The sequence below is a fragment of the Myotis lucifugus genome, unplaced genomic scaffold (assembly GCF_000147115.1).
Source record: "Myotis lucifugus unplaced genomic scaffold, Myoluc2.0 scaffold_72, whole genome shotgun sequence".
In the NCBI taxonomy this organism is placed as follows: Eukaryota; Metazoa; Chordata; class Mammalia; order Chiroptera; family Vespertilionidae; genus Myotis; species Myotis lucifugus.
The window spans coordinates 3,736,830-3,763,065 of NW_005871120.1; the positions used below are offsets into that span (position 1 = coordinate 3,736,830).

Consider the following 26,236-nt stretch of genomic DNA (forward strand, 5'->3'; position numbering starts at 1 on the left):
GGTGGGGCCGGGGCGCGCGCGCGGTGGGAGCGGAGCAGGGGGCGGGGCCCAGCGGGCCGGAGCGGACTACGATTGGCCGAGGTGTGCAGGGGCGTGGCCGAGGGCGGCGGGCCGCGGGTGGAGCCGGAGGCCGCGGGATTCGCGGCTGCTCGCAGTGCACCTGAGAGCCGACGCCCGGGTCCTCGAACCTGGGCTTGTCACCGTCCCTGTCGCCATGAGCCGCTTCAAGGTGTCCAAGTTCCGGCATACAGAGGCCCGGCCGCCCCGCCGTGAGGTGAGCCCGGCCCGCAGACCCCGCACCCCCTTCCCCTCCCCGGCCCCATATCCCCTTGCTCCTCCGATCCCTCTCCGGGATCCCCGAGCCCGTCTGTCCCGAGGCGCCCCCTTCAGGCCCGGGACCGGCGTCCGGGCCGCCCCGTCGCCACCCGGCAGGCAGTGTCCGCAGCTCCCGGACGCTCTCTGGCCGCTCGATGAGCCCCGCGGGCGGTCGGCCCGCCTGCCCGGCTCCGGGCCCCTGAGGTGATATAGCCCACCCGGCCAGTCCGAGGCCTGAAGCCCGCAAGGCTGCCTGCCTTCTCGGCTTCCGGTCGTCCTCGCCCGGGAGCCGCGGCTCGGCCGCTTCTGGCGCCAGCTCCTCCTCCCTGACGTTCCAGTCACTCCTGCCTGGGGCTGGGGTGTGGGAGATGCCCCTTTCTGCCCTGGCCTTGACGAGTCCCGCTGTGTCAGATGGAAGCGGGGAGCCGCACCGCTCCTTCGGGTTTCCGCCGGCGCTTCCTCTCCCTGCTGGCTCTTCCCTTCCTCGGGGTGATGCTGCCAGGGGCTGGGTGGGGCCTGGAGAAAGAAGCTTGAGGAGGTGGAGCCCAGAGGTACTGGGGGACTTCTCAGGCCCCTGGAAGGCAGCGGGCCTCCCGAGGAGTGTGCTTCAGGGCGGATGCCACCCCTGGTCTGCTGCTCCTTATGTTATTTGGAGGGCCTGGCAGTGTGGTTCAATAAGTGGGCCTAGGAACTGACCCCATGTAGTGACCCTTTCAGGGGTCAGCGCACATCACAGCTGGGGGCAGAAACCTGGTTTTCACCTCCTGACAGTATTTCCCCTGCATCTCCCATGCACCGTGCCCAGCTGCTGGAGCCACAGCAGTGAATAGCACAGCACTTCCTTCCTGTGTTGCATACAGCCTCACGAGGGACACCGCCAGCAAGCAGACCAGGCATACAAGGGCGTTGCAAGTTTTAATAAATGCCCTGCATCATCAGGGCAGGTTGCAGAGATGGAGATAGACAGTGAGGTGGGGGTTAATCTCACCAGGGTGATCAGGGCGGGCTGCTGGGAGGAAGTGACATTTAAGCTGAGGCTGGAAGGGTGGGATGCAGCCAGCTAGAGGGAGAGTGGGATGGGAAAGTGCCTGGTGGAGGAACGGAAGTGGGCCATGGTGGATGGAAGGCGGTGATGGGGAAGCATGTTGCCCAATGAGTCCAGAGCGACCTTGCAGAATCCGAAGGCCACAGGAAGAAGTTGGCTTTTCTTCTGAGTGCAATGGGGAGTTAGGAAAGGAGATGGGGTGGGGTTTGGGGAGAGATGCTCAGATTTGCATTGAGATCATCCCTCTGAGTGCAGTAAGTACTGCTTGGCGGGGTCTGGGGTGTCCCAGAGGGTTCCTGGGGCTTGTTCCCAGGTGGTCCTCATTCCAGCAAGGTAAACAGACAGGCATGGAAACAGATTATGGAGGGAATTTAAAACAGTTTATATTAGGGAAATGGGAGAACAGGTGATCTGTTCTTGTTTTCAAAAGTATTTCCTGTTGCTGTATTTGTACTGTAAACATGAATCAGGAAGGAAAAAGAATGCAAAATGATAATGTTCTTTTATCAGAAGCAGGTGAACATTGAAAATGAAACGCGTGGTGGAGGTGGTTTCCGGGACACTGTGGGTGGGGTAATTGGGGATATGTGAGTGCTCGATTGTTAGGTGGCAGGAAGGAGTGTTGAATGATGTTTTGATACCAACAGAGAAATCATGTGGACCTCGCCTATCTTAGTCTCAGAAAAAGTGCTCCTCTGCTCCTTTGGGTGTGGGGGTGTTAACACTATTGCCTTTTCTTGGCAGTGTGTCATTCACTATGGGATTTCCTGGGAAGGCCTTGCTTTTACCCTTCTCTGGGCTTGGGGGTTTTCTCCCGGTGTTTGGAGAAGACCCCTGGACTCCGGTGGAGGTCTTCAGCAATACAGTTGAGGAAGTTGAGTCTGTATTCTGTCTAGGTGCTCACTTCCCTGTTCTCTGTTTCTCTCTATTCCTTTTAACAGAAACAACACACAAATGTGAGTGAACACTGCCCAGTTAGCCCTTTGACTTGGTTCAGTCTGAGTTTCCTTTTGACAGCCTCCTCTCCCTTATCAGAGAACTGATTTAATAAGCAAATCTGGTCCCTTTATGACTTAGGTTATCATTTCAAGAACTTTTGCATTTTTTAAGGGACTGTGTGAATGGGGACAGAGTTTGATCCAAAGGAATGCATCTCTAATGGTGCAGCTTTAAGGTTCCCTGAATCATGCCTCAACCCTTGTTTTAGGCAGTTGCAGAGCCCTGGCCTTCAGGGTACTTATTGTTTATTTCCAGGCCTGGATCACTGACATTCGAGCAGGAACTACCCCCTCTTGTGGGAACCATATCAAATCCAGCTGCAGCTTGATCGCCTTCAACTCCGACCGTACAGGTAGGGAGCGGGACATGGGTGTGGAGATTCAGACATTGTCACCAAATAGGATGGGGCAGAAGGGCAGACTCATTGCAGGCTGGAGGCTTAGAGGGGTCTCACAGAGCTCAGAAGGTAGCACTATGCAGAGCCTTAGATCCCTACAAACTGGTCAACATGCAGTAATCAGATCGGTTTTGGTGAGAATGTGTGTGTATACTTCGTATAAACCATGTTGGCTGTGGTCTTCAAGAGCATGGCCCGGAGGGTGGGGAGGGGGCTGTTGCCTTTGTTTTCCAGTTGTCTCCATATGCTACCCACTCCTTGTCTGGGAGCCTAGTGTGGTTAGGATCAATAGGAGCCAAGATTTATAAAACTCCTTGCGTTAGTTGGGACTCTTTTGGTTGCCAGTGATAACTCAAACCTCAAACTGAATTCTTTTTAAAAAAAATATATTTCTTTATTGATTTCAGAGAGGAAGGGAGAGGGAGAGAGAGAGAAACATCAATGATGAGAGAGAATCATTGATTGGCTGCCTCCAGCATGTCCCCCACTGGGGATCGAGCCTGCAACCCAGGCATGTGCCCTTGGCCGGAATCGAACCTGGCACTCTTCAGTTCACAGGCCAACGCTCTATCCATTGAGCCAAACCAGCTAGGCACAAACTGAATTCTTAAGCAAGAATGATATCCTTTTGACTTGTATATCTAAGAAGTCCAGGGGCTTCAGGCAGAGCTGTATCCAGAGGCTCATGTGTGCTATAAATCCTGGCTTCGCTCTTGCCCTCAGCTTTGTTGCCCTTGGGTAATGACTTGTTTCTTAGGTAAAGCTGGGAAAAATGGTAGCTGCTGGCACCTTACCTCTTATGATCCCCAGTGCCAGAAAGAGTCTTTTTCCCCACTACCTTCTATATCCAGTGTCACGGAAGGTTCTTGTGTGGGGCAAGCACCTAATCCTGGGCCAATTATTATGTCTAGAGGGATGGGATCTTACAATTGGTGGAGGCTCTAGGAAGATCCAAGGCTGAGCTTTTACTAGTAGATCTTGTGTACCCTGGGAGTCCTAGGCTGGGAGGTAGATGGTCCTCATTAGACTGGAAGTCAGAGCAACTGTGTTTATTTGGCAGGTGTGCTGGGCATTGTGCCTCTGGAAGGCCAGGGAGAGAACAAGAGACACGTGACTCACCTGGGCTGCCATTCTGGTGAGTGGGGGCTGGATCCAGGAAGTCTGGAACTTGCTCCTCCTTCTCTGGGGCCAGGGATTCATACTCACCTGGTCTCACAGGCCCGTGACTTTCCAGGTCCCTCCTGTTGTTGTCACTGTTCCTTCTGACAGGTGGGGTCCTGATTAGAAGGCTAGATCCTGGTAGAGAATTCGGGCCTGGCAGAGAGGAAGAAGGCTGGGTGCACCATGTGGTCAAGCTGGGGGGAAGGGGGATATGCACCACCAGCCTGCACCAGACTCCCTGATGCTGGCTTCCTATTACTGCAGAGGACTCAACTCTATGTGGTTCTTAGCCCCGTGTCCTTTCCTGGAGCTTAGGAGACCACCCCTCACCACCAGGCCTCCTCCCCAGCCAGACTCCTCAGAGCTCTCCAAGGAAAGTGTGGGCTGGGCTGCAGGGCCAGAGATAAATTGTCACAAAGAGAGCTTTTGTCTGCCACAGCTACTTCTGGGGGCTCCCAACAACCTGCTTGGCAATCTGCCCACTTTCAGGAAACAGTTTGCTCTCCTAGGACGGCCCCCGGCTGTCTCCTTGCTCCCTGTCCAGCTTTGGCAGCTGTGGGCCAGTCCTGGCCTGCATTCCTGGCTGTCTGTTGGATGGCCTTAGGTGAGAGAAGGGGGCTAACCTTTGGTCCCTGTTGTGGGTGTGCAGCTCAATGTAGGAATCATGATGATGATGATGGCAGTTCTTAAAATAACAGTAATGAAGATTGATGGAGCCCTCTCTGTGTCCTCCCCCCCCCCCCCATTTTCTCATCTAATCCTTTTTTAAAGCTTTTTACAACTTTATCAAGATATCATTTACATATCATTAATGTTACCTGTTTTAAATGAAGAATTTGATGACTTTTATTAAAGTTACAGGCTTGTGTATACCACCATTCAGTTTTAGACATTTCCCCAGAAGATTCCTCATGCTCCTTTGTGCTTAAACCATTTCCATCTCAGGCACTGCAGCCTCAGGCAACTGTTGATATACTTTCTGCCTCTGCAGCTGGGGTCTGCAAGCTACTGGTGTGGCCAAATCTGGCTTGCTGCCTGTCTTTGTAAACTGTTGTTTTGGAAAACTGCCAGGCCTTTTCATCAATGGCCAGTCTGTAGTCACTTTCTCTCAACAACTGCAGCGTTGAGCAGAGACCATATGGCCCTAAAAGCCTGAAATATTTACTACCTCACCCTTTCCAGAAAATGTTTGCCAGCCTCTGCTCTATAGACTGGCTTTTTCTGAACATTTCACATAAATGGAAAATACCATGCATGGTCTTTTGAATCTGTCCTCTTTCACTTCGCACAATACTTTGAGATCCACCTGTGTTGCAGCATATGTAAGAAGTCTGCTTTCTCATCTACTCTCACGCCTTTTTCAAGTATATTTAAAAGTAACCCACTTTGCAGCTAGGAAAACTGAGGCTCAGGTTAGGACCTTGCCAATGTTGATATTGCTGCCGGCAGAGCCAGGTCTATCTGACCTTGTGCTCTTAGGCACCCTTCTGCTTGCTTCTAGATCTTTTTTATTCACGGGAGAGTTGCTCCAAGTTGGTGGAGTTTGTGAGGTGGTGAGTGCCCTGTGACTTGGGGGTTCCAAATAGAAGCTGGACCAGGTTTCTGTTGGCAGGTGGTAGCCTCACTGTAGCTCCAACTATTCAGAGCCTCTTTTTGCAGGAGCAACCTTGCTGGGAAGCTGCAGTGAGAATAGCTGAGCTCCAGCTCTCTCAGAACCTGCCTCCAAGGCACCAGTGCCAATGGTGGTGGGGAGACTGTGATGGGCTGGGCTCTGCCCTGTCTTCAGGATGCCCAGACTTTGGAGCGCCTTCTATGTCTTGCCTCAGGGCCAAGTGGCTCTTTGGGCAGGGGGGCATCTAGAGGGCCTTTCTGCATGTCTAGGCTGTGGGGTGAGCCGGGGATGTGCCCCAGTTTGGGAAAGGCAGTGTGATGATGTGCTGAGTCTGTAGGTTCTGAAGCTGGACAGCCTGGCCTGACCCTCAGCTTTGCCCTTTCTTAGCTCTAGACAAGTTACTTAACAGCTCTGTCCTTGTGTCCTTGTCCTCCACTTGGGTGATGATGCCACAGTGCCATCCTGGTGGGTCACTGAGGATTTGGTGAGATAAATGCACATGAAGGACTCAGGCTTCTCAGATCGGTCACATTACTACCTCTTATTCCCTCAGCATACCAGACTGCCTACATTGGCTGTTGCTCCAGGCCTGTGCCCTGCCCTGTCCAGTTCGGAGCCTGCAGGGTGGGGCAGCAGGGCTTTGTGGCCAGGAGTCTAGGCTGAGGCTGTCCCAAGGTGTACCTGTCCTCATACTCCCCTTTGTCTTCCTTATCTCTGGCCGGGAGGAAAATGTAATGCTTGGCCTGTGAGAGGCAGGCAGTAGGGTGGCCACTCTGCTCTTTGCTGTGGTGATACAGGCCTGGCTGTCCTGCTTACATTCCCCTCAACACTCAAGCCCTGGTCTCGTCTCTGCGACCCCCCTCCCCCCAGCCTCATTTCCCCTCTGGGCTCTGGTTCACTCTGTGCACCCCAACCCCCACCCGCCAGAGCTGGGAAGTTCAGTTTCTTTGGTCGCAAAGAACAGACCAATTCCAGCTTGCTTAAGACAAAAATAAATTTATTGGGAGGTTCCTGGGAAGCTTCCAGAACCAAAGGAGCAGCTAGGTGTGCAGGTCTTAGGAGGGTCCTGGCATGGAAGCTGCCAGCTCCCTCTGAGCTGGTAACGCTCCACCTAGGCCAGTCCTGAAAGCACCCTGTTGCTAGGCCTTCCCATTCCAGGTTTAATTCTCCTAAGAGAGAAGCTGGCTGCTGGGGCACAGATCAGGTGCATTCCCACACTGGGACTGGTCAGCCCTAGCTTTGGGGGGAGTAATGGAGTAGAGAATGCCTAGGTCAGGCATGTGACAACCACCTTCCTCCTCCTCCCCCTACTGCCTCCTCCAGGATTCACCATGCATCTCATTGAAGGCTTTCCTACCCCTGATCTATGGGTCACCCCTGTGGGCAGAACTTGCTCCTTGTTACATCTGCCCACATGTATATGTCTCCCTGAGGAAGTGCTGAGGGACAGTCAGACTGAGTGGTTTGTGAATCCCACTCAGTCAGACTACAGTGGGGCCAGAACTGTGTTCATTCACATATTCTTGCCAAGCCTTGTGCTAGGCTCTGGGCTTTAGGTGACTTCAGGTTCCTTGTAATCCAAGGATTTTTTTGTTGTTGTTTTTTATACAGAAATACCTTTTATTTTTTTAAAATATGTTTTTATTGATTTTAGAGAGAAAGGGAGAGGGGAAGAAAAAGAGAAACATCAATGTGAGAGAGAAACATCCACCTGTTGCCTCCCGTAGGCACCCTGATTGGGGATTGAACCCTAAACCTGAGTATGAGACCTGACTGGGAATCGAACTGGTGACCTTTTGGTGCATGGGATGACACTCAACCAACTAAGCCACATCAGCGAGGAGCTCTTTTCCCATTGCCCTGCTGACCACTCCATGCCAGGTCTTTGGCCACCCTGGGTCCACAGGGCTCTCGGGGGAATGTGTTGCAGGCAGGCCTATGGCAGTTGCCCATAGTTTGCAGAGATGCTCTCCTTCTGGGACTTTGAGCCTGCTTCCATGTGTGCAGAGATGTCACCTCTGAAGCCCTGGGCTTTGATTCCAGGCCTTGGGAAAAGAGCACGTTGGGCTGGAAACAGGATGTTCTGGCGGGTTCTTGTTGGGCCTGAGTCAACCATTCCTCTCCCGCAGACCTGATCACGGACTTGGACTTCTCTCCCTTTGATGACTTTCTCCTGGCCACAGGCTCAGCCGATAGGACGGTGAGTGGAACCATTAGAAGAGCTGCTCAATGCCTCACCCACTCCTATTTGGGGCCTTCTGAGCCCCCTGAGCCTCTGGGGCCCTGCTCCTTCCTAGTCCAACCCCTCCCACTACCCCTTCAGCTCCTCCACGGATTTGCAGGGCTAGGCCAGCCCAGACTTTCTTAGTTCCTTAACCCACACCAACTCCCACATACTCCTGTGCACTTGCCGGAGCCCTGCCTGTGATGTGCTGCCCTACTGCTTGACTCCTAAAGACATCAGGGCTGGGGTAGTGTGGGAGGCTCAGAAGAGATGGGTCAGAACCCCTGATTTCCCTGCTCCCATTTCCCCCCAGCCTTCAACCACACTCATGATCCTGAGCCAGGTCTCCCTCCTTTTCCCAACACAGACACACAGCCTCATGCCCAAGCATGACCCCTGGAGTCGGGGGCAGTGAGGACCCTCCCTTTCCTGGGCTCACAAACTTACTCTCTCCCGCAGATGAAACTATGGAGACTGCCAGCCTCTGGCCAGGCGCTGCCCCCGGGACCTGGGCTGGTGCTGGGCCCCGAGGACACCCGGGTAGAGGTGCTGCAGTTCCACCCCACTGTGGATGGCATCCTGGTGAGCACGGCAGGCACAGCCGTGAAGGTCTGGGATGTGGCTAAGCAGCAGCCCCTAACAGGTATGGGCCACACTAGCCACGTCACTTTCTGGGCAGCCCCCTCCTGGAAACTTTTCTGTTTCTTTGTTTATGTGTTTGATATCATGAGTTGTAAAGTAAGTATCAAAAACTCACTTGTACATAGTATAAAACCAAGTCTTATGAACACCCCGCCATCTCCATTCCCTTGGCACCTGTTTTAATTACAGCTGTTGTTTCTACTTTATCCTCCACATGTCTAAATAACTTTCTTATACTGTTCTTTCTTGACATACTGGGATCCCTGTATGTCATTTCAGTTTTGAAAACAAACTATTGACTTCTACCCATGAGATGAGAATTTGCTCTCTTATAGTCCCAACCCATCCCTGCCTTGCCATGTTTTCCTTCCTCTCATCTTCCCAATATAGATTGACCTTGTCTGTATGGGCTTCTATAACAAAATCCCATGGACTGGGTGGTTTATAAACAATAGACATTTATTTCTCACAGTTCTAGAGACTGGGAGTCCAAGATCAAGGTGCCAGCCAATTTGGTGTCTGATGAGAACCTACTTCCTGATTCATCATCAGCCATCTTATTCCTTGTGTCTTCACATGGTGGAAGAGGGGAGGGAGCTCTCTTTTATAAAAGTACTAATGCCATTCATGGATGCTTCCCTCCTCATGAGCTAATCACCTCCCAAAGGCTCCCACCTCCAAATTTCATCACAGTGAGGGTTAGGTTTCAACATGTGAAATGTGGAGGGGACACAGACATCCAGAGCATGATAACAACTTTGAGCCAGACACCTCAGTATTTGACTGGTTATGACCTTGCAGTATGAACCTCTGCTGAGTCCAAGTGTTTTTTTGTGGTAGTGTCACTGAGTCTGTTTTGCAGAGTCCTTCCTTTTTAGGGGAAAGACACAAGGCTCAACTCTGGCCAGGAAGATCATTAGTTAGAATGTCATCCACATACACCAAGGTTGCGGGATTAACCCATTCAGGACACATAAAAGCCTCAGTCAATGAAGGTATAAATAAGTGGAACAACAAATTGATATTTGTCTTTCTCCCTTCCTTTCTAGAATCAATAAATTAAACACATACAAACACATACACAAGGCTCAGAGAGTTGAAGGACAAACTGGCACCCCAGAGCTGTGCAGTGTCCAGGGTATACCACGCTCACAGTGGGGCTGAGGCCAAGGGCCATTAGTAGCATAACTAGGAGTCTCAGGGTTCCTCTCCGGACAGCATTAGTCAGTGCCCACCATGGAGGCATCTTGTGCCACAAGGAATGGAAAGTACAAGGTGCAGGCTTGCCCCCAAAGAGTTCCTGGCACAGTTGAAGAGACCAGCCTGACCTTTGAAGCAGAGGTGAAGGTCACTAGGCAGATGTCATTAGGGAATCACCCCACCTTTAACTATCATCTCAAGCCCTTATCACGTGCCCAACACTGTGCCGAGAGTTTAATTATTCCTCAGCACAACACAGCAGTTCCATGAGGGTGGGGTGCAGGAAACCTTGGAAAGTTTCAGAGTAGGAGCGTGGCCTGACAATGGTAGGGCTGAGGAAGGAGCCCCTGGATATAGTACAGAATATCTGGAAGGAGCGGCTGCCCTTGTTCCTCCCACCTGAGAAGGGACTCGGGCAGCTGCTGCCTTCACCCCAGAGAGTTAACTCCAACTAGGCCCATCTACTTCCCTGTGTTCTCATTGCCCAGGGCAGGGTGTGGGGACCCTGGTGCCCCTCTTGACCTTGGCTGCTTCTCTGCAGAGCTGGCAGCCCACAGGGACCTGGTGCAGGGCGCTGTCTGGAGCCGAGACGGAGCCCTGGTGAGCACAACATGCAAGGTAAGCAGGTGGGAGGTGAGGCTCAAGTAAGTGCCTGTGGTGGGCCTGAGGCATGCCCTGTTCCTCTCAGGGCCATGGTGTCATGGAGCACACATTCTAGGCTGTATTTGTCAGGCTGGGTGGTATTTATGGGGCAGAAGGCACATGAGCCCCTCCCCCACTTCAGCTGGCCTCCCACCTCAGGCTCACACCTACACCTGCAAACACCTATCCCACCTTGGTACCAGGGCCTGGGGTCCCTGTTAGATGAGGGCCCAAGTAAAGCCCCACTCTGGCCCTGCTGGGTTCTGGTTTATGCCATTTGGCTCCCATCACCAACTTCAGGCAGCCTCACCTGCCTGACTATCTGCTTTGTCCGAACTTTTAGAAGAATTCAGACTCAGGACGCTGTGTCAACCCTCATACCCAGTATGCAGACTTCATAGTCCTAGTTGACACCAGGCCCCATGCTTGCCCAGTCCTGTGGGGGTGGGGGCGGCCAATGTGGATTAGGGAATCAGACAGATCTGTAATAATAAAAGCATAACATGCAAATTAGACCAGACATCTTTCTGGACAACCTTCGGATGAAGCAGGGGCTGTGAGGGCCTCCGTGGCGGGGTGAGGGAGTTGGGGGTAGGGCAGAGTCCCTTGCATGAATTTCATGCATCAGGCCTCTAGTTAAACAATAACTGACCTGTGAAATGGGATCTGAGTGAGAGACATGAAGTGCTTTAAGCTGGTCAGAGGAGCCGGGAAGGCTTGGCCATAGACAGTGGACTTGGGCACAGGCTCTGAAGGAAGGGTTAATGACATGAGACATAGAGAGGTTCTGGGAACTGCAGGTTTGGGTGCAGGGGCCAGGGCAGGGCTGTGTGCAGAGAGCAGAGTCTAGTGCACAAGGGTTGTGCTTGTTATTGTAGAAACAACCAGAAAACACTGGAGTGATTAAAGCCAGAAGAGGGACAGCCTATAGTGTGAAGTGAGCAGATTTGCATTTTGAAAACTCCCCAGCTGCCTTGTGGACAGAGCATTGCAGGGCCCATATCCAAAAGTAAAGGTGCTACAGCTTCTGGGGGAGGAGAGGAGTGTCCTCAGCCAGGGGTGGTACAGCGGGGCAGACTTGGGGATGACAGCTGTGGGTTGGTGAGGGGCTGGATGTGAGGAGTGGGGGGTTATGATGCTGGCTTCTGGGTATTGGCTATAGGCCTGTTGGGTTTGTGTTACCTGGGACATTCAAGCAGAGATATCTTTCGAGTTCATCGACTAGGGCTCTGGGCAGCAAGCTGAGCTGAAGATAGAAGGGTGGGCACTATTTGTGTTTATGTGGTAGAGTCTGTAAAGAGGTGAAGGACACTCACTTGTTGGATTTGGGGACATGGGTGACCTTCAGGACCTTTTGGAGTATATTGTGGCCTAAAGCCACATGTGAAGAATAGGGGGAAGGCAAGGAAAAGCCTGCAAGGGCAGTTGTGGGAAGTGTGGCAGGGATAGGGAATGGGGGACAGGAGCTAGTCGGGAGGGGGTATACAGGTAAGGATACCTCTGAAGGAGAAAATGTGTCTGCATACTTGGTGGAATCTATTTCCATCTCTACTATTTTTTTCCACCTTCTTGGAGGTCCCATTTCCTGTTTTTTTAAAACATTTTTAAAAATTGAATTTATTTATGTGGCATCCTATATAATAAAGCGGTAATATGCAAATTGACCGTCACACCCTCGCACAAGATGGCTGGCAGGGGAGGGCAGTTGGGGGCGATCGGGCCAACAGGGGAGGGCAGATAGGGGCGACCAGACCGGCAGGGGAGGGCAGTTGGGGGTGATCAGGACGGCAGGGGAGTGGTTAGGGGGTGATCAGGCTGGCAGGCAGAAGCGGTTAAGGGCAATCAGGCAGGCAGGCAGGCCAGCAGTTGGGAGCCAGCAGTCCCGGATTGTGAGAGGGATGTCTGACTACCGGTTTAGACCCGATCCCTGTGGGGTCCCAGATTGGAGAGGGGGAAGGCTCAGCTGAGCCCCCTTCCCCCCTCCAGTGCATGAATTTTGTGCACTGGGCCTCTAGTCTATATATATAAAAGCCTAAGTGACCATCTGACCAGTAGCTATGATGCACACTGACCACCAGGGGGCAGATGCTCAACGCAGAAGCTGCCAAGCTGTGGTGACTTGGCAGCTGTGGTTCTCGGGTGACACACCTGGAACCAGAGAGGAGGGAGCCAGGAGAACTGCCCTCTCGCAATCTGGGACCCCTCGGGGGATGCCGGAGAGCTGGTTTTGGCCTGATCCCTGCAGGCCAGGCCGAGACCCCACCAGTACACGAGTCCGTGCACTGGGCCTCTAGTTGGTTAATACAATTACTTAGGTTTCAGGTGTTACAATTCTGTGATACATTATCCATGTATTGTGTATTCACCATCCCAAGTCACATCTCCTTCCATCACCCTTTATCCCCACTTTACCCTCATCAACCTCCCCCCACTCCCCTTTCCCTCTGGTAATTACCATGCTGTTGTCTGTGTCTATGAGGTTGTTTCTTTTTGTTTTTTGTTTTGTTGATTGCTTAATCCCTTCACCCTTTTCACCTAAACCCCTCTCCTCTGACACCTGTCAGTTCTCTGTATTTATGAGTCTGTTTCTATTTTGTTTGTTTATTTTGTTCATTAGATTCCATATATATTATATGATACTTGTCTTTCTCTGTCTGGCTTATTTTACTTACCTATTTCCTAGTCTTTATTAACTTTTCCCCTCATTTGGTTCATTAAACAATAGGTTCCAGACATTGGCCTGAGCTTTGGGTGTCAGGAGGTAAATAAGACTGGGCTGCTGGCCCCTAAGAAGCTGCTGCTCACGGACAAGGTGGTCATGTGGCAGCCGTTGCTCAGGCTAAAGGCTGGTGAGCATGACTTCCAAGGGGACAGTGAGGTCAGGGCTGGTCCTCTGGTATGAGCCCTCACTGAGGAAGGGACAGGCATCTCAGGCAGGGGAACCGACCTGTCAGAGTCCTGCGTTTAGGCTGTGAACTCCGCCTCCAATGAGAAACCCTCTCTGTCCTGTGTTTCCTTGACGTGTGAGAGAGACAAGCACAGAATGAAAGAGAGGAAGGGAGAGGGAGGGAGGGAAGGAGGAAGCTGGAAGATGCTTTCCATCAAAGCCTCCCCCCTCTCAGCACCATCTCCCTGCTGGTGAGGAAACCTCCCTGGTGCCTGGCCTGACTCCCATCCTACCATGGAGCAGCTCTTCCTCTCAGGGCCTGTGATTGCCCTGCTAGGCCTGGGCCCAATCCCACCAAAGTCCTTTCCTGTCCCCCTCCCAGCTTCTCCAGGCAGCCACTAGGGGGTGCACCTGCCTCATGGATAGCTCCCCCACTCTGCTACTGTGAGCCCAGCGGACATGCTGTCCCCCACAGCCTATGCCACCCCCTCTGTCTGGTCCGTCCCGTAGACCCCCATCAGCACAAGACCAGCCTCCATTGTCCAACCTGAGCCCTGGTTAGATGGCCCAACTACCTTTAGGGACTGCTCACGTACCAAGACTGTTACTGACTTGTGAGAGGCACTGCCATTGTCCTCATCCTACGAAGGACTCTGGGTTTGCCCAGATCACAGAGCACCTGAGTGGTGGAGTTGGTGTTTGAATCCAGGTTGCTGGCTCTCCACAGTGGCTCTGCCACTCAGGTGTGAGTTGCTCCTGCTGCCAGGAGGGGATCTCTCTTGCTTGGCATTTCTCTGTCTCTCCCTATCCTCTGTCTGTCTCTTGCTCCCCTGTCTCTGTCCCTTGTTATCTTTCCTCTGTCTATAGTTGTCCTCTTTCTATTGTTCTGTCTCTACCTGTCTCTCTCTGTGTCCTGTGTCTCTCTGTTCCCTTTCTGTCTCTCTTTGTCTCTTGTCTCTCTCTGCCTCTCTCTGTCCTCTCACTTCTCTCTCTCACTGTTCTTTCTGCCTGTCTCTGTCCCTCAATGTCCTTGGCTGTCTGATCTCTGTCTCTAAATGACATCCTGAGCACGAGGCTTTGGAGTGGAGTGGTGCTTTAGAGCTAATCCTGGACTGTGTGGTGTCCGCCTAACACATAGCAAGTGCTCACTAAACTAGCAGGGAAAGCTTTGCCAGGAGTGACCCAAGAACCCTGGGAACCTGCTGAGGTGTGTCAGGAAAGCCTGGGACGGTCCGCCAAGGGAGGTGTGGCTTTCCAGGCCATCTCTGAGCTGGCCCCTCCCTTGTCCAGCTGCCCCTTTATTCCTGCCACTCACTTTCTTCACGTGGCAATCTCTTCCCCTCCATATCACATGCCAGCAAGCTCATGTCTCCACATCTTTTTTCATGCTTTTTTCCCCCTTAAATATATTTTTATTGATTTCGAAAGGGAGGGTGAGGGAAAGAGATAAGAACACCAATGATGAGCCCTAGCTGGTTTGGCTCAGTGGATAGAGCATTGGCCTGCAGACTGAAGGGTCTCAGGTTCGATTCTGGTCAAAGGCATATGCCCAGGTTTCGGGCTTGATACCCAGTAGGGGGCATGCAGGAGGCAGCTGATCAATGATTCTCTCTCATCATTGGTGTTTCTTTTTCTTTCCTTTTTATTTTTTATTTATTTTTATTTTTTAAAATATATTTCATTGATTTTTTACAGAGAGGAAGGGAGAGGGATATAGAGTTAGAAACATCTATGAGAGAGAAACATCGATCAGCTGCCTCCTGCACACCTCCTACTGGGGATGTGCCCGCAACCAAGGTACATGCCCTTGACCAGAATCGAACCTGGGACCTTTCAGTCTGCAGGCCGACGCTCTATCCACTGAGTCAAACCGGTTAGGGCTCTTTCCTTTAAAAAAAAAAAATTATTGATTTCAGAGAGGAAGGGAGAGGGAGAGTTAGAAACATCAATAATGAGAATGGGTTTTGACAAATGCATGATGCCATGTACTCACCATTATAGTATCATACAGAATAATTTTACCAACCTAAAAGGCCCTGCGCTTCACCTATTCATCCCTCCCTCGTTGTCCCCAAACCACTGGCAACCACTGATCTTTTTGCTATCTTTTTCAGATTTGTCTTTCCCCAACTGCTATATAGTTGGAGTCATACAATGTGTAGTCTTTCCACATTGGCATCTTTCACTTAGTAATATATATTTTTGGTTTCTCCATGTCTTTTTGTGGACTGATAGCTATTTTTTAAAATTATGGTAAAAACACATATAAAACTTAGCATCTTAACCATTTTTAAGTGTACAGTTCAGTAATGTTAAGTATTTTTACATTGTTGTGAAACAGGTTTTCAGAACTTTTTCATCTGTAGAACTGAAATTCTATGCCCATGAAACAACTTTTCTTTGCCCCTCCCCCAGCCCCTGGCAACCACCATTCTAATTTCTTTATGTCTATGAATTTGACTACTTTAGATACTGCATATGAGTGGAATCATACAGTATTTGTCTTTTTGTGATTGGCTTATTTCATTTAGTGTAATGTCCTCAAGATTCATCCATGTAGCATGTGACAGGATTTTCTTCCCTTTTGAGACTGAATAATATTCCATTGTATGTATATACCACATTTTGTTTCTTCATCCATCCATAATGGACACTTGGGTTGCTTCCATGTTTAGTTTAGCTACGGTGAATAATGCTGCTTTGAATGTGGGTGTGCAAATATCTCTTTGTGACCTTGTTTCCAATTCTTTCTTTTTTTAAAAAAAAATACTAGAGGCCTGGTGCATGAAATTCGTGCATGGGGGTGGGGGGTCCCCTCAGCCCAGCCTGCACCCTCTTCAATCCGGGACCCCTCAGGGGATGTCCGACTGCCAGTTTGGATTGGGCCTAAACCGGCAGTTGGACATCCTTCTCACAATCCAGGACGCTGGCTCCTAACTGCTCACCTGCCTGCTGCCTGATCACCCCTAACTGCCCCCCCCCCCGCCAGCCTGATCACCCCTAACCTCCTCTGCCTGCTGGCCTGATTGCCCCTAACTGCCCCCCCTGCCAGCCTGGTCACCCCCAGCTGTCGTGTGTGTGTGTCCCCCCCCCCCCCCCGCCGCGGGCCTGGTCGCCCGCAACTGCCCCCTCTGCTGGCCTGGTTACCCCTAACTGCTCCCCCTGCCAGCCTGGTCACTCCCAACTGCCCCCCTGCCGGCCTGGTTGCCCCCTACTGCCCCCCCCTGCTGGCCTGGCTGCCCCACGCAGCCTGCTGTTCAGTCATTTGGTTGTCCCTCACTACCCCCCCTGCCGGCCTGGTCGTCCCACACAGCCTGCTGTTCAGTCATTTGGTTGTCCCTCACTAACCCCCCCTGCCAGCCTGGTCGCCCCACGCAGCCTGCTGTTCAGTTGTTACTGTGATGGTGTCCTGGACAATTTCCATATTTCTCTATTATTAGTATAGATATTTTTATTGATTTCAGAGAGGAAGGGAGAGGGAGATGGAAACATCAATGATGAAAGAGAATCATTGATTGGCTGCCTCCTACACACCCCCTACTGGGGATCAAGCCCACAACCCTGGCATGTGCCCTTGACTGGAATCGAACCCGGACCCTTCAGTCTGCAGGCTGACGCTCTATCCACTGAGCCAAACCAGCTAGGGCTCCTATTCTTTTTGGTATGTACTCTAAAGTGGAATTGCTGGATCATATGATAATTCTATTTTTAATTTTTTGAGGAACTACCACACTATTTTCCTAGTGGCTTTACTATTTTACATTCCCACCAACAGTACCCAAGTGTTCTGATTTAGCCTCATTCCCACCAACACTTGTTATTTTCTGGATTTTTGATAGTTATCATCCTAATGGGTGTGAGATAATATCTCATTGTGGTGTTGATAAGCATTTCTCTGAAGATTAGTAATGTTGAATATCTTTTCATGTTTTTTGACCATTTGTATAACTTTGGAGATAGGTCTATTTAAATCCTTCGCTTATTTTTTAATTGGGTTATTTGATTTTTTTGTTGTGGAGTTGTATGAGCTCTTTATATTTTCTGGATGTTAACCCCTTATCAGATATATGATTTGCAGATGTTTTCTTCCATTCCATAGGTTCTTTTACTCTGTTGTGTTCTTTGATTATAACAAAAGTTAAGCTTGATGTAGTACCACTTGCCTATTTTTACTTTTGTTCCCTATGCTTTGGTATTATATCTAAGAAGTCATTACCAAATCCAACATCATGGAGCTTTTCCCCTATGTTTTCTTCTAGGAGTTTTTATGGTTTGGACTATTAGCTGTTTCTTGTTATCACTGAATGATATTCCATTATGTGAATGCACCACAATGTATTTATTCACTTACTAGGGATATCTTGGTTGCTTTCAGTTTTTTTGCAGTTATGATTAAGTTGCTATAAACATTTATGTGGACTTGAGTTTTAACTCATCTGGGTAAATACTTTAAGAGACAATTGCTGTAACATCTGGTAAGAATATTTTTTGCGCCGAAACCGGTTTGGCTCAGTGGATAGAGCGTCAGCCTGCGGACTGAAAGGTCCCAGGTTCGATTCCGGTCAAGGGCATGTACTTGGGTTGCGGGCACATCCCCAGTGGGAGATGTGCAGGAGGCGGCTGATCGATGTTTCTCTCTCATTGATGTTTCTAACTCTCTATCTCTCCCCCTTCCTCTCTGTAAAAAATCAATAAAATATATTTTAAAAAAAAAAGAATATTTTTTGCTTTGTAAGAAACTACCAAACTGGCTTCCAAAATTTCTGCATGATTTTGCATTTCTATCAGCAGCAAATGAGAGTTCCTGTTGCTCCACACCCTCGTTAGCATTTGGTATCTTCATTTTTGTTTTTAATTTTAGCTATTCTAGTAGGTGTGTAATTGTAACACATTGTTGTTTAAATTTACAGTTCTCTAATGAGATGTGATGTTAAGCATTTTTTTAAAATATATTTTTATTGATTTCAGAAACGAAGGGAGAGGGAGAGAGAGAAACATCAATGATGAGAGACTCATTGAATGGCTGCCTCCTGCACGCCCCCTACTCGGGGTGGGGGGATCAAGCCCGCAACCCGGGCATGTGCCCTTGGCCGGAATCGAACCTGGGACCCTTTAGTCCACAGACCAACGCTCTATCCACTGAGCCAAACCGGCTAGGTTGAGTTAATTTTTATGAAAGGTGTAGTCTAAGTCTAGATGTATTTTTTTGCATGTGATGTCTAATTGTTCTAGTAACATTTGTTGAAAAAACTATTGTCTTTGCTCCTTTGTCAAAGATCAGTTAACTATATGGGATCTATTTCTGGGCTTTCTTTTCTACTCATTTAATCTGTTTAGTCTATTCTTAGGCCAATACCACATTGTCTTGATTGCTTTTGCTTTAGAGCAAATTCAGGTAGCGTCAATTCTCTAACTTTGTTCTTCTCCTTTATTTTATTTTATTTTTTTAAAATATATATTTTATTGATTTTTTTACAGAGAGGAAGGGAGAGGGAGAGGGATAGCTAGTTAGAAACATCGATGAGAGAGAAACATGGATTCAGCTGCCTGTTGCACGCCCCCTACTGGGGATGTGCCCGCAACCCAGGTACATGCCCTTGACCTGAATCGAACCTGGGACCCCTGAGTCTGCAGGCCGATGCTCTATCCGCTGAGCCAAACCAGCTAGGGCTGTTCTTCTCCTTTAATATTGAGTTGACTATTGTGAGTCTTTTGTCTGTCTATATAAAATTTAGAATCAGTTTGTTAATACCCACAATATAACTTGGAATTTTCATTGGGAATGCATTGAATCTGTAGTTTAAGTTGGGAAGAACTGACATCTTGATAACATTAAGTCTTCCTGTTCATGAACATAGGCTATCTCTCTCTCCATTTATTTAGTTATTTGATTTTTTCATGAGAGTTCTATGGTATTCCTCATAGAGATCCTGTACATATTTTGTTAGGTTGATAGCTAAGTATTTCACTATTTTGGGTGCTATTGTAAATGGTATTGTGCTTTTAATTTCAAATTCCAGTTGTTCATTGCAGGTTCATTGTTGTTCAAAATATGAAAGTGTGAATCCATATTGATTGAAACAAAATGGAACCATTCCAAAATTTAAAAAGGAAAAGCTGCCCTGACTGGTTTGGTTCAGTGGATAGAGCGTTGGCCTGCGGACTGAAGGGTCCCAGGTTCGATTCCGGTCAAGGGCATGTACCTTGGTTGCGGGCACATCCCCAGTAGGGAGTGTGCAGGAAGCAGCTGAATCGATGTTTCTCTCTCATCGATGCTTCTAACTCTCTATCCCTCTCCTCCCTTCCTCTCTGTAAAAAAATCAATAAAATATATTTTAAAAAATAAAAAAATAAAAAGGAAAAGGAAAAGCTAATCAATCCCCACATCCCCCAGCCCTGGTACCCATCTTTAACACATGGCTTGTACTAGTCGACATCTTTCTCCTTGCTCAGCAAACTTGCAAAACGTATAAATACATGATTAGACAAATAGGGGATTTTGTTTCTTTTTACCACAGTAGGATTGCACCGTGCCATGTTATTCTGCATCTTCCTTTTAGCACTTAAGAATTTATCATGGCCGAAACCGGTTTGGCTCAGTGGTAGAGCGTCGGCCTGCGGACTGAAAGGTCCCAGGTTCGATTCCGGTCAAGGGCATGTACCTTGGTTGCGGGCACATCCCCAGTGGGAGATGTGCAGGAGGCAGCTGATCGATGTTTCTCTCTCATCGATGTTTCTAGCTCTCTATCTCTCTCCCTTCCTCTCTGTAAAAAATCAATAAAATATATTTAAAAAAAAAAGAATTTATCATGAATACCCCAGCCAGATAGCTCAGTGGTTGGAGAATTGTCCTGTTCACCAAAAAAGTTGTAGGTGGGATGCCCTGTCAGAGCACATACCTGAGTTGCAGGTTCGATCCTGGTCAAGGGCGCATACGGGAGGCAGCTGATCGATGTTTCTCTCTCACATCAGTATTTCTCTTCTTCCCTCCCTTCCTCTCTCTCTCTCTCAAATCAATTAAAAAATAAAGAACTTGTCATGGCCAAGCCTGCAAATAATGGATTCAGATTCTGCCCCTCTCTCCCAGTTCTTTCTGCACATATGTTTATGTATGCACACACACAGATATAAAGTCCTTATATAGGTATAGGCATTTTCTTTTTTTCCTTTTTGTCTGTTCCTATTGCCATCTTGGGGTAATCTGGAACTGTGTGCTGAGTGATGGCTAAGATGTGTAAGCTCATCATCTTGGTTAGACACCAAATTTTTTTAAGTGTAGAAATGACATTGTCCCGTGAGCCCCTCTGGGCCAGCACAGGGCTGGACACATGTGTAGTAGCTGGTAGCCTAGAGTTTTGTTCTGGGTTTCAGTTTCTCCATCTGTGAAGGGGTCATGGTGATAACACTGCCTCGCGAGGTGGTTGGAAAGATGGGGCGAGATCCTGCATGTAACATGCCTGATACTTAGGAAATGTGAACTCTTGTCAGTGAGTTCTCTATTGTGAGTGACTAAGGCAGGAAAAGGAGCCTGTTCCCTGTGGTGAGAAGGAGGAACCAGCCTGGGGAGGGGTCTCCTGGTGCTGAACACCAGCCCTGTATACTGAGGAGTGGGACCATCAGAGCCTGGGATCCAGGAGACAGGCTGGCCCCCAGGGACCCAGCCCACCCTAATTGCACTCTTGTTGCCTCCTCTTTGCTTTTCCAGGACAAGCAGCTGAGGATCTTTGACCCCAGAGCAAAGCCTGAGGCCTCCCAGGTGAGTTGTGTGGGCAGCAGGGCTTGGTTGAGGCCCCAGTGGCTCCAACATGAACAGGCAGGGGCAGGTTCAACCTCCTGGTTGACAGATTCTGCCACACCCCGTGCCCCTGGCCAAGGCCCATTGGGTGGGTGTGGGTCACCTAAGAGGTGGGCTCCAGCTCTTTCCGAGAAGCATATTCTGGGTCCTGGGAGGGTCTGGCTTTGATCTCAGGGTGGGGCACAGCCGGGCTGCCCACAGGCCTTCACTGGAGGTGTCCTGTGGCTTCAGGAAACTAATTTGAGATTCCAGCTTCCTCTCCTTTAAGACCCTCATCCCCACCCACCCTTCCTGGCATGGCCAGCAGAGGCTAGCCACAGAGGAACCAAAAGACACAGTGCTGCCTTCTGCAGCCCTCCAGTCTCATAGTAGGCAGACTCTAAGTCTTTGTCCAGGGTCTGTGGGCTGTGCTGGGGGCCTGCCCGATCTGAGGGACACAGTAATGAGCTTGCTTGGTTTTGTCTGTTGTGAATGAGGTGTGTATGGCCCTGTGAGTTCTGAGTGGGAAGGCTGGCCCCTGGGTTCATGCTATAGGCATTGAGCCACTTCAGAGTCATTCCTTCATTCTATAGCAGCTTGGTGCCAAGCTTGGAATGTTCTGTGGTGAACGAGACAGACACATGGGGTACTTGCCAAGGGGTTTCTCTTGCTGAGGCAGTTTAGTGCTTCCCTGAGGAGATGGCTCGGAGCTGAGGCCTGAGTGGTGCAAAGGGGACAGCCAGAGGTCGGACGAGCTTGCTCCAGGAGTGAGGGCCACAGAGGAGAGCCAGGGCCCATGGTGAAGGGCCTCTCACCTTTGCTGTAGGAAGCCACTAGAGAGTTTTAAGCATCAATGAGCAGATTTACATTTTATAAAAGATTTTTTAAAAAGACATGAGGGGGTTTGCACTTTTTAAAGGATTTTTCTAGAACCTGAGGAGACTTCTTCCCTGGGAAAGATGAAGTTCAAGGCCCTGCTGCTAGCTCGGGAGAAACTCCCAGCGAAGCCCCGGTCTCATCACAGATGTCCTGGTCTCCATTTCTAGAGCTTGTTTCCCCAAGTGGAGAAAGGGATAATCCACCAGCTTAAACCCAACCAGCGGTAGTTAGGGGCCCTGGCCATCCCCCCCCCCCACCCCCGCACACACACACATAGGTGTGCCCACACAGTCCCCCTCACTAGCCATTTGCAACTTTTTGCCCAAGACTGTCCAGTCAGTTCCACCTCTGGCTGGCTGAAGACCAAAAGGAGGCTCTGCCCTGACAGGTGAACCAAGCTGGGCAGGAGTGGTTTTAGCACTCCCCTCCCCCAGGCCGTGCCCCTGTGGCTGGTGGGGATAGCTGAATCTGAGTGTTAGGGCAGTGCGGGTGTGAGCAGTGAGCTTCACTGTAGCTTTCTGTGGCTCGTCTCCAAGCTTTTGCCTGGAAAGGGGGTCCCAGGCTCAGCTTGAAAGAGGGAGTCTGAAGCCCTGTTCCCCCAGCTTTCTCAGGTTGCCCTCTGCTACCCAAGGTTTTGGGGAACAGTGTGTGGCACCTCCATTCCTGCCCTGACTGGGCATTGCCAGCTTCCCTGGCCTGAATGTTTTCTTCCTTTTCTTCGTTTTCCTCCTTTTTCCTCCTCCTCCTCCTCCTCTCCTTCTCATCCTTCTCCAGCAAGGAGGGGATGGTAATGGTGCTGAGGTAGAGATTCAGTGGCTGTTGTCCAAGGGGTTCCAAGTTCCTAGAAGAGGGAGGGAGAAGATCTGGTTTTGGAGGGAGCCCCCCTAAAGGGGCTTCTCAGTGAGGAGACCTGGGAAGAGCGTGGGTGGCTCCCACCCACTCCCTGCTGCTGGGACAGTGCCTGTGCTGGTGTGGGGGCAGTGAGCCTGGAATGCTGCCTGTGCATGGCCCTGCCCCCCTACTTCCGCCCAGGGCATCTGGCCCACACCTGGCTTCTATTAGGAAAACCGCTGCTGGCGGCCAGGGTTGGTGTGAGCCGAGGGGCCAGCTCCAGGGATAGGCCTTCTGGGAACACCATCTCCTGAGATCCTCTTTCCCCACTAGAGGGGAGCGTTTGCTGGAGGGTCAAGGGAAGAAATGTTGCCCTTGGTCCAACTTCTGTCCTCCCTGCTCCAGTGGCTGTCCCCACAGCCTGGAGGCTGGTTGGGGAGGCCTGGGAGTCCTTCCTCCGCTGCCTTTTTCACCCTGTATCTGGCTTGGAGCAGGGGATGCTTGGGCAGCTCCCTCCTATTCGCATGCCCTACTTTGTTTTTAGATTACACTTATTGTGTCCCAGGCCCTTGGCATGAGCCACCTCCTTCCACCCACCACCGCCTTCCACCCTTATGACTGGCCTATGAAGTCTGCCCTTTGATCATTTCTGCCCCAAGATCACACAGCTGAGTAGCAGAGGCAGGTGTGGTCTGGGAGCCCCTGGACCCCTCTGCTGTCCCTTCCCTATGCCAGAGCCCAGGTGGGGGTGTCTGAGTCCCTGAAACCATGGGTGTGCCATGGAAAGTATCAGCCCATAGCTGAGGGGGTGTCCAGGGAGTAGTAAGGCTTTAGTACCCTGTCAGGGGCAGGAGTGGGGCTGGAACAAGCCTTCTAACCTCTGGTGTGGGCAGGTGGACCTGTACCTTCTGAGCACCCCTGTGTGTTGGACAGGCCTGGGGGGAAGGGCACCTGGAGACCAATACTGAGCCTAACTGAGAAAGGAGCATGGGTGAATGGGGTGGGTGTCTTACCATTGGAGAAGGTCCTCTCACTTGAGGAGGGAGCCCAGGTCAACTCCTCCAGCTGCCCTGCCCCATATAGGAAGTGTTGCTATGGCAGCAGAGGAGGGATTTGGCTGCACTGCAGCCAGAATGCTATGCTCCTGGTGCCCCTCTGCTGGGCAAGTACTACTGCCTGATCTCAGCCCCTCCTTTTCTCTTATGGAGCCATGGGTGAGTGAGACATGGGGGAAGGGGGACTTCTCCACAAGCAGGGTACCTTGTTGGCTGTTCCCTGTGAGAGGGAAACTCCCAAGGCCTGGCCTGCAGGTTTGGAATTACCACCAGTGACTTCCCCCTGGGCCTCCTTTTATAGGGCTGGAGCTTGAGTTAGCAGGATGCCTGGGTCCTAGCTGCAGCCTCCCTGCTGTCCCAGGAGAATGAGAATCTGGGGATCTGGAAGAAAAGGCTCCCTTCCCTGAGTCCCACTGAGGTGCTGAAAGAACTTGCTATTTTTTTTTTATTGACCTCAGAGAAGAAGGGAGAGGGAGAAGAGACAGAAACATCAGTGATGAGAGAGAATCATGGATTGGCTGCCCCTTGCATGCCCCACACTGGGGACTGAGCCTGCAACCCAGGCATGTGCCCTGACCAGGAATTGAACCATGACCTCTTGGTTCATAGGTTGACGCTCAACCCCACTGAGTCATGATGGCCGGGTGAACTTGCTATTTTTGAAAATGAAAATCACACCCATGATCAGAAGATAGAGGAGAGGGGAGGGGGTCAGTGGCCTTCCCTTCCCCACCCATGGCCCCTGGGAAGACTGAACTGGGTCTGCCCACAGTGTGCACTCTGGGCTCAGCCTAAGCTCTTACCTTGTCTTCACTTCTTGGTTTGGAGACTAGAAGGTGCAAGTGGAAAGCTGCAGGGCAAGCGGGACTCACCAGCCCACACTGCCCACCCCAACTGTCTGGGCCTGTTTCCTCCAGTGGGAGTTTGTTCAAGGACATTTGTTGGATATCCAAGGTGGCCCAGACGCAGCCAGGACCCTGGGCTTTTTGTGGCCCAGGCTCTGCTGCCTTCTAGCTGTGGCTCTGTCTCCTCGCCTGTCTTCACTTCAGGTTCCTCTTGCATAGATAGAGAGCAATAACCATGGACTTAGCCCACAGGGGGTAGGAGGCTCAAATAACCAACAGGTGACTTGGGGTAGATAGCTCCTGCTCTCTGGGCTTCTGGTTTCTGCATGTGTACATAGGGAAGGTAGGAGATACAGGCTGAGGTATGTTCCAACCCCAACCTGTGCCTCTGAATGAAAAACTACTCCATCACTGCCTGAGGACCCTGCTGGCTGGGTGTCACTCCTCTCCCTTGCTCCCACCCATCCACCCTCTGCACTGGGCCCTTTGCTTTCCTAGGCCCCCTGCACTTCTGGCATGGCTCACATCTGCTGATCCTTCATGTCTTATCTCAAATGCTACCTTAAATCTATTTCTCTCAATGATACTCTTTAAAAAGATATATATATACACACACACACACACACACATACATATTTATTTGTGTGTTGTTTTTTGTTTGTTTTTTCAGAGAAGAATGGAGAGGGAGAGAGAGATAGAAACATCAATAATGAGAGAGAATGATCAACTGGCTGCCTCCTGCACACCCCTCACTGGGGATTGAGCCTGAAACCTGGGCATGTGACCTGACCGGGAATCCAACCATGACCTCTTGGTTCATAGGTGGATAACCACTGGGCCACACCGGCCAGGCTCAATTATCCTCTTATTGTACTCTGTTGTCATGCTTTAAAATAATGCACATTAGACCCTGAGCACACTTCACCACTATTAACACTCCTTGAAACTACCCTCCAGAGTAGGTCCCACTATGGTGCTCGTTTTACAGATAAGGAAACTGAGGCACAGAGATGTTGAGTATCTCATACTGGGATGAGGCTCTCAGTGGCCAGGCAGGGTTTTCACCCAGGCAGTTTGACTCTAAAGTTTGCAACCTTAATTGCCACCTTACCTTTTTGTGGCATTTGTAATAGCATATCTACACTAATAAAAGAGAAACATGGTAATTGGCGTACGACCGCTACCCTTCCCATTGGCTAATCAGCATATCCTTATGCAAATTAACTGTCAGCCAAGATGGCGGTCGGCAGCCAGGCAGTTGGAAGTGAACATGAGGCTTGCTTGCTCCAGTGACTGAAGATTCCAATGTTCCCCGCCTGCCTCTGAGCTGGCAGTTTGAAACATTCTAACAAATATAGCCAGCTGGGATCTCAGAGCTGAAGTTATACATTGTTTCGATTATAGAACGGCAAACAAACCAGCAGCGGAAGCCTCAGAGCTAGAGCCAGAGCTAAAGCTGGCCCAGAAGAAAAAAAAAAAAGAAAAAAAGGAGCGGTTGGGAGCTCCAGTCAACAACTGCCAGCCTGAAAGCAGCCCTCAGCCCCTCACCCAGACTGGCCAGGCACCCCAGTGGGGACCCCCACCCTGAAGGGTGTGTGACCAGCTGCAAACAGCCATCATCCCCTCATCCAGGCTGGCCAGGCACCCCAGTGGGGACCCCCCACCCTGATCCAGGACACCCTTCAGGCAAACCAGCTGGGCCCCCAGGCCTCTATCCTATATAGTAAA

General features: G+C 50.5%; 1 protein-coding gene across 4 annotated transcripts in view; it reads left to right on the forward strand.

Moving 5' to 3' along the window:
* The first annotated feature begins 97 nt into the window (after positions 1 to 97).
* The window catches only part of CORO7 (coronin 7), a 59,450-nt gene continuing 33,311 nt past the window's right edge, over positions 98 to 26,236 (forward strand). For 3 of the 4 annotated variants that reach the window (XR_002829707.1, XR_002829708.1, XR_002829709.1), the window contains exons 1-7: positions 98 to 274; positions 2,615 to 2,711; positions 3,817 to 3,891; positions 7,659 to 7,729; positions 8,213 to 8,396; positions 10,137 to 10,213; positions 20,830 to 20,880. Coding sequence is in view for 1 of the 4 variants with exons in the window: in XM_006090416.3 (XP_006090478.1) it covers positions 215 to 274; positions 2,615 to 2,711; positions 3,817 to 3,891; positions 7,659 to 7,729; positions 8,213 to 8,396; positions 10,137 to 10,213; positions 20,830 to 20,880 (615 nt within the window). In the remaining 3 variants the exon portion in view is untranslated. The remainder of the gene's footprint in view (positions 275 to 2,614; positions 2,712 to 3,816; positions 3,892 to 7,658; positions 7,730 to 8,212; positions 8,397 to 10,136; positions 10,214 to 20,829; positions 20,881 to 26,236) is intronic. The other variant, XM_006090416.3, reaches the window with a different exon arrangement.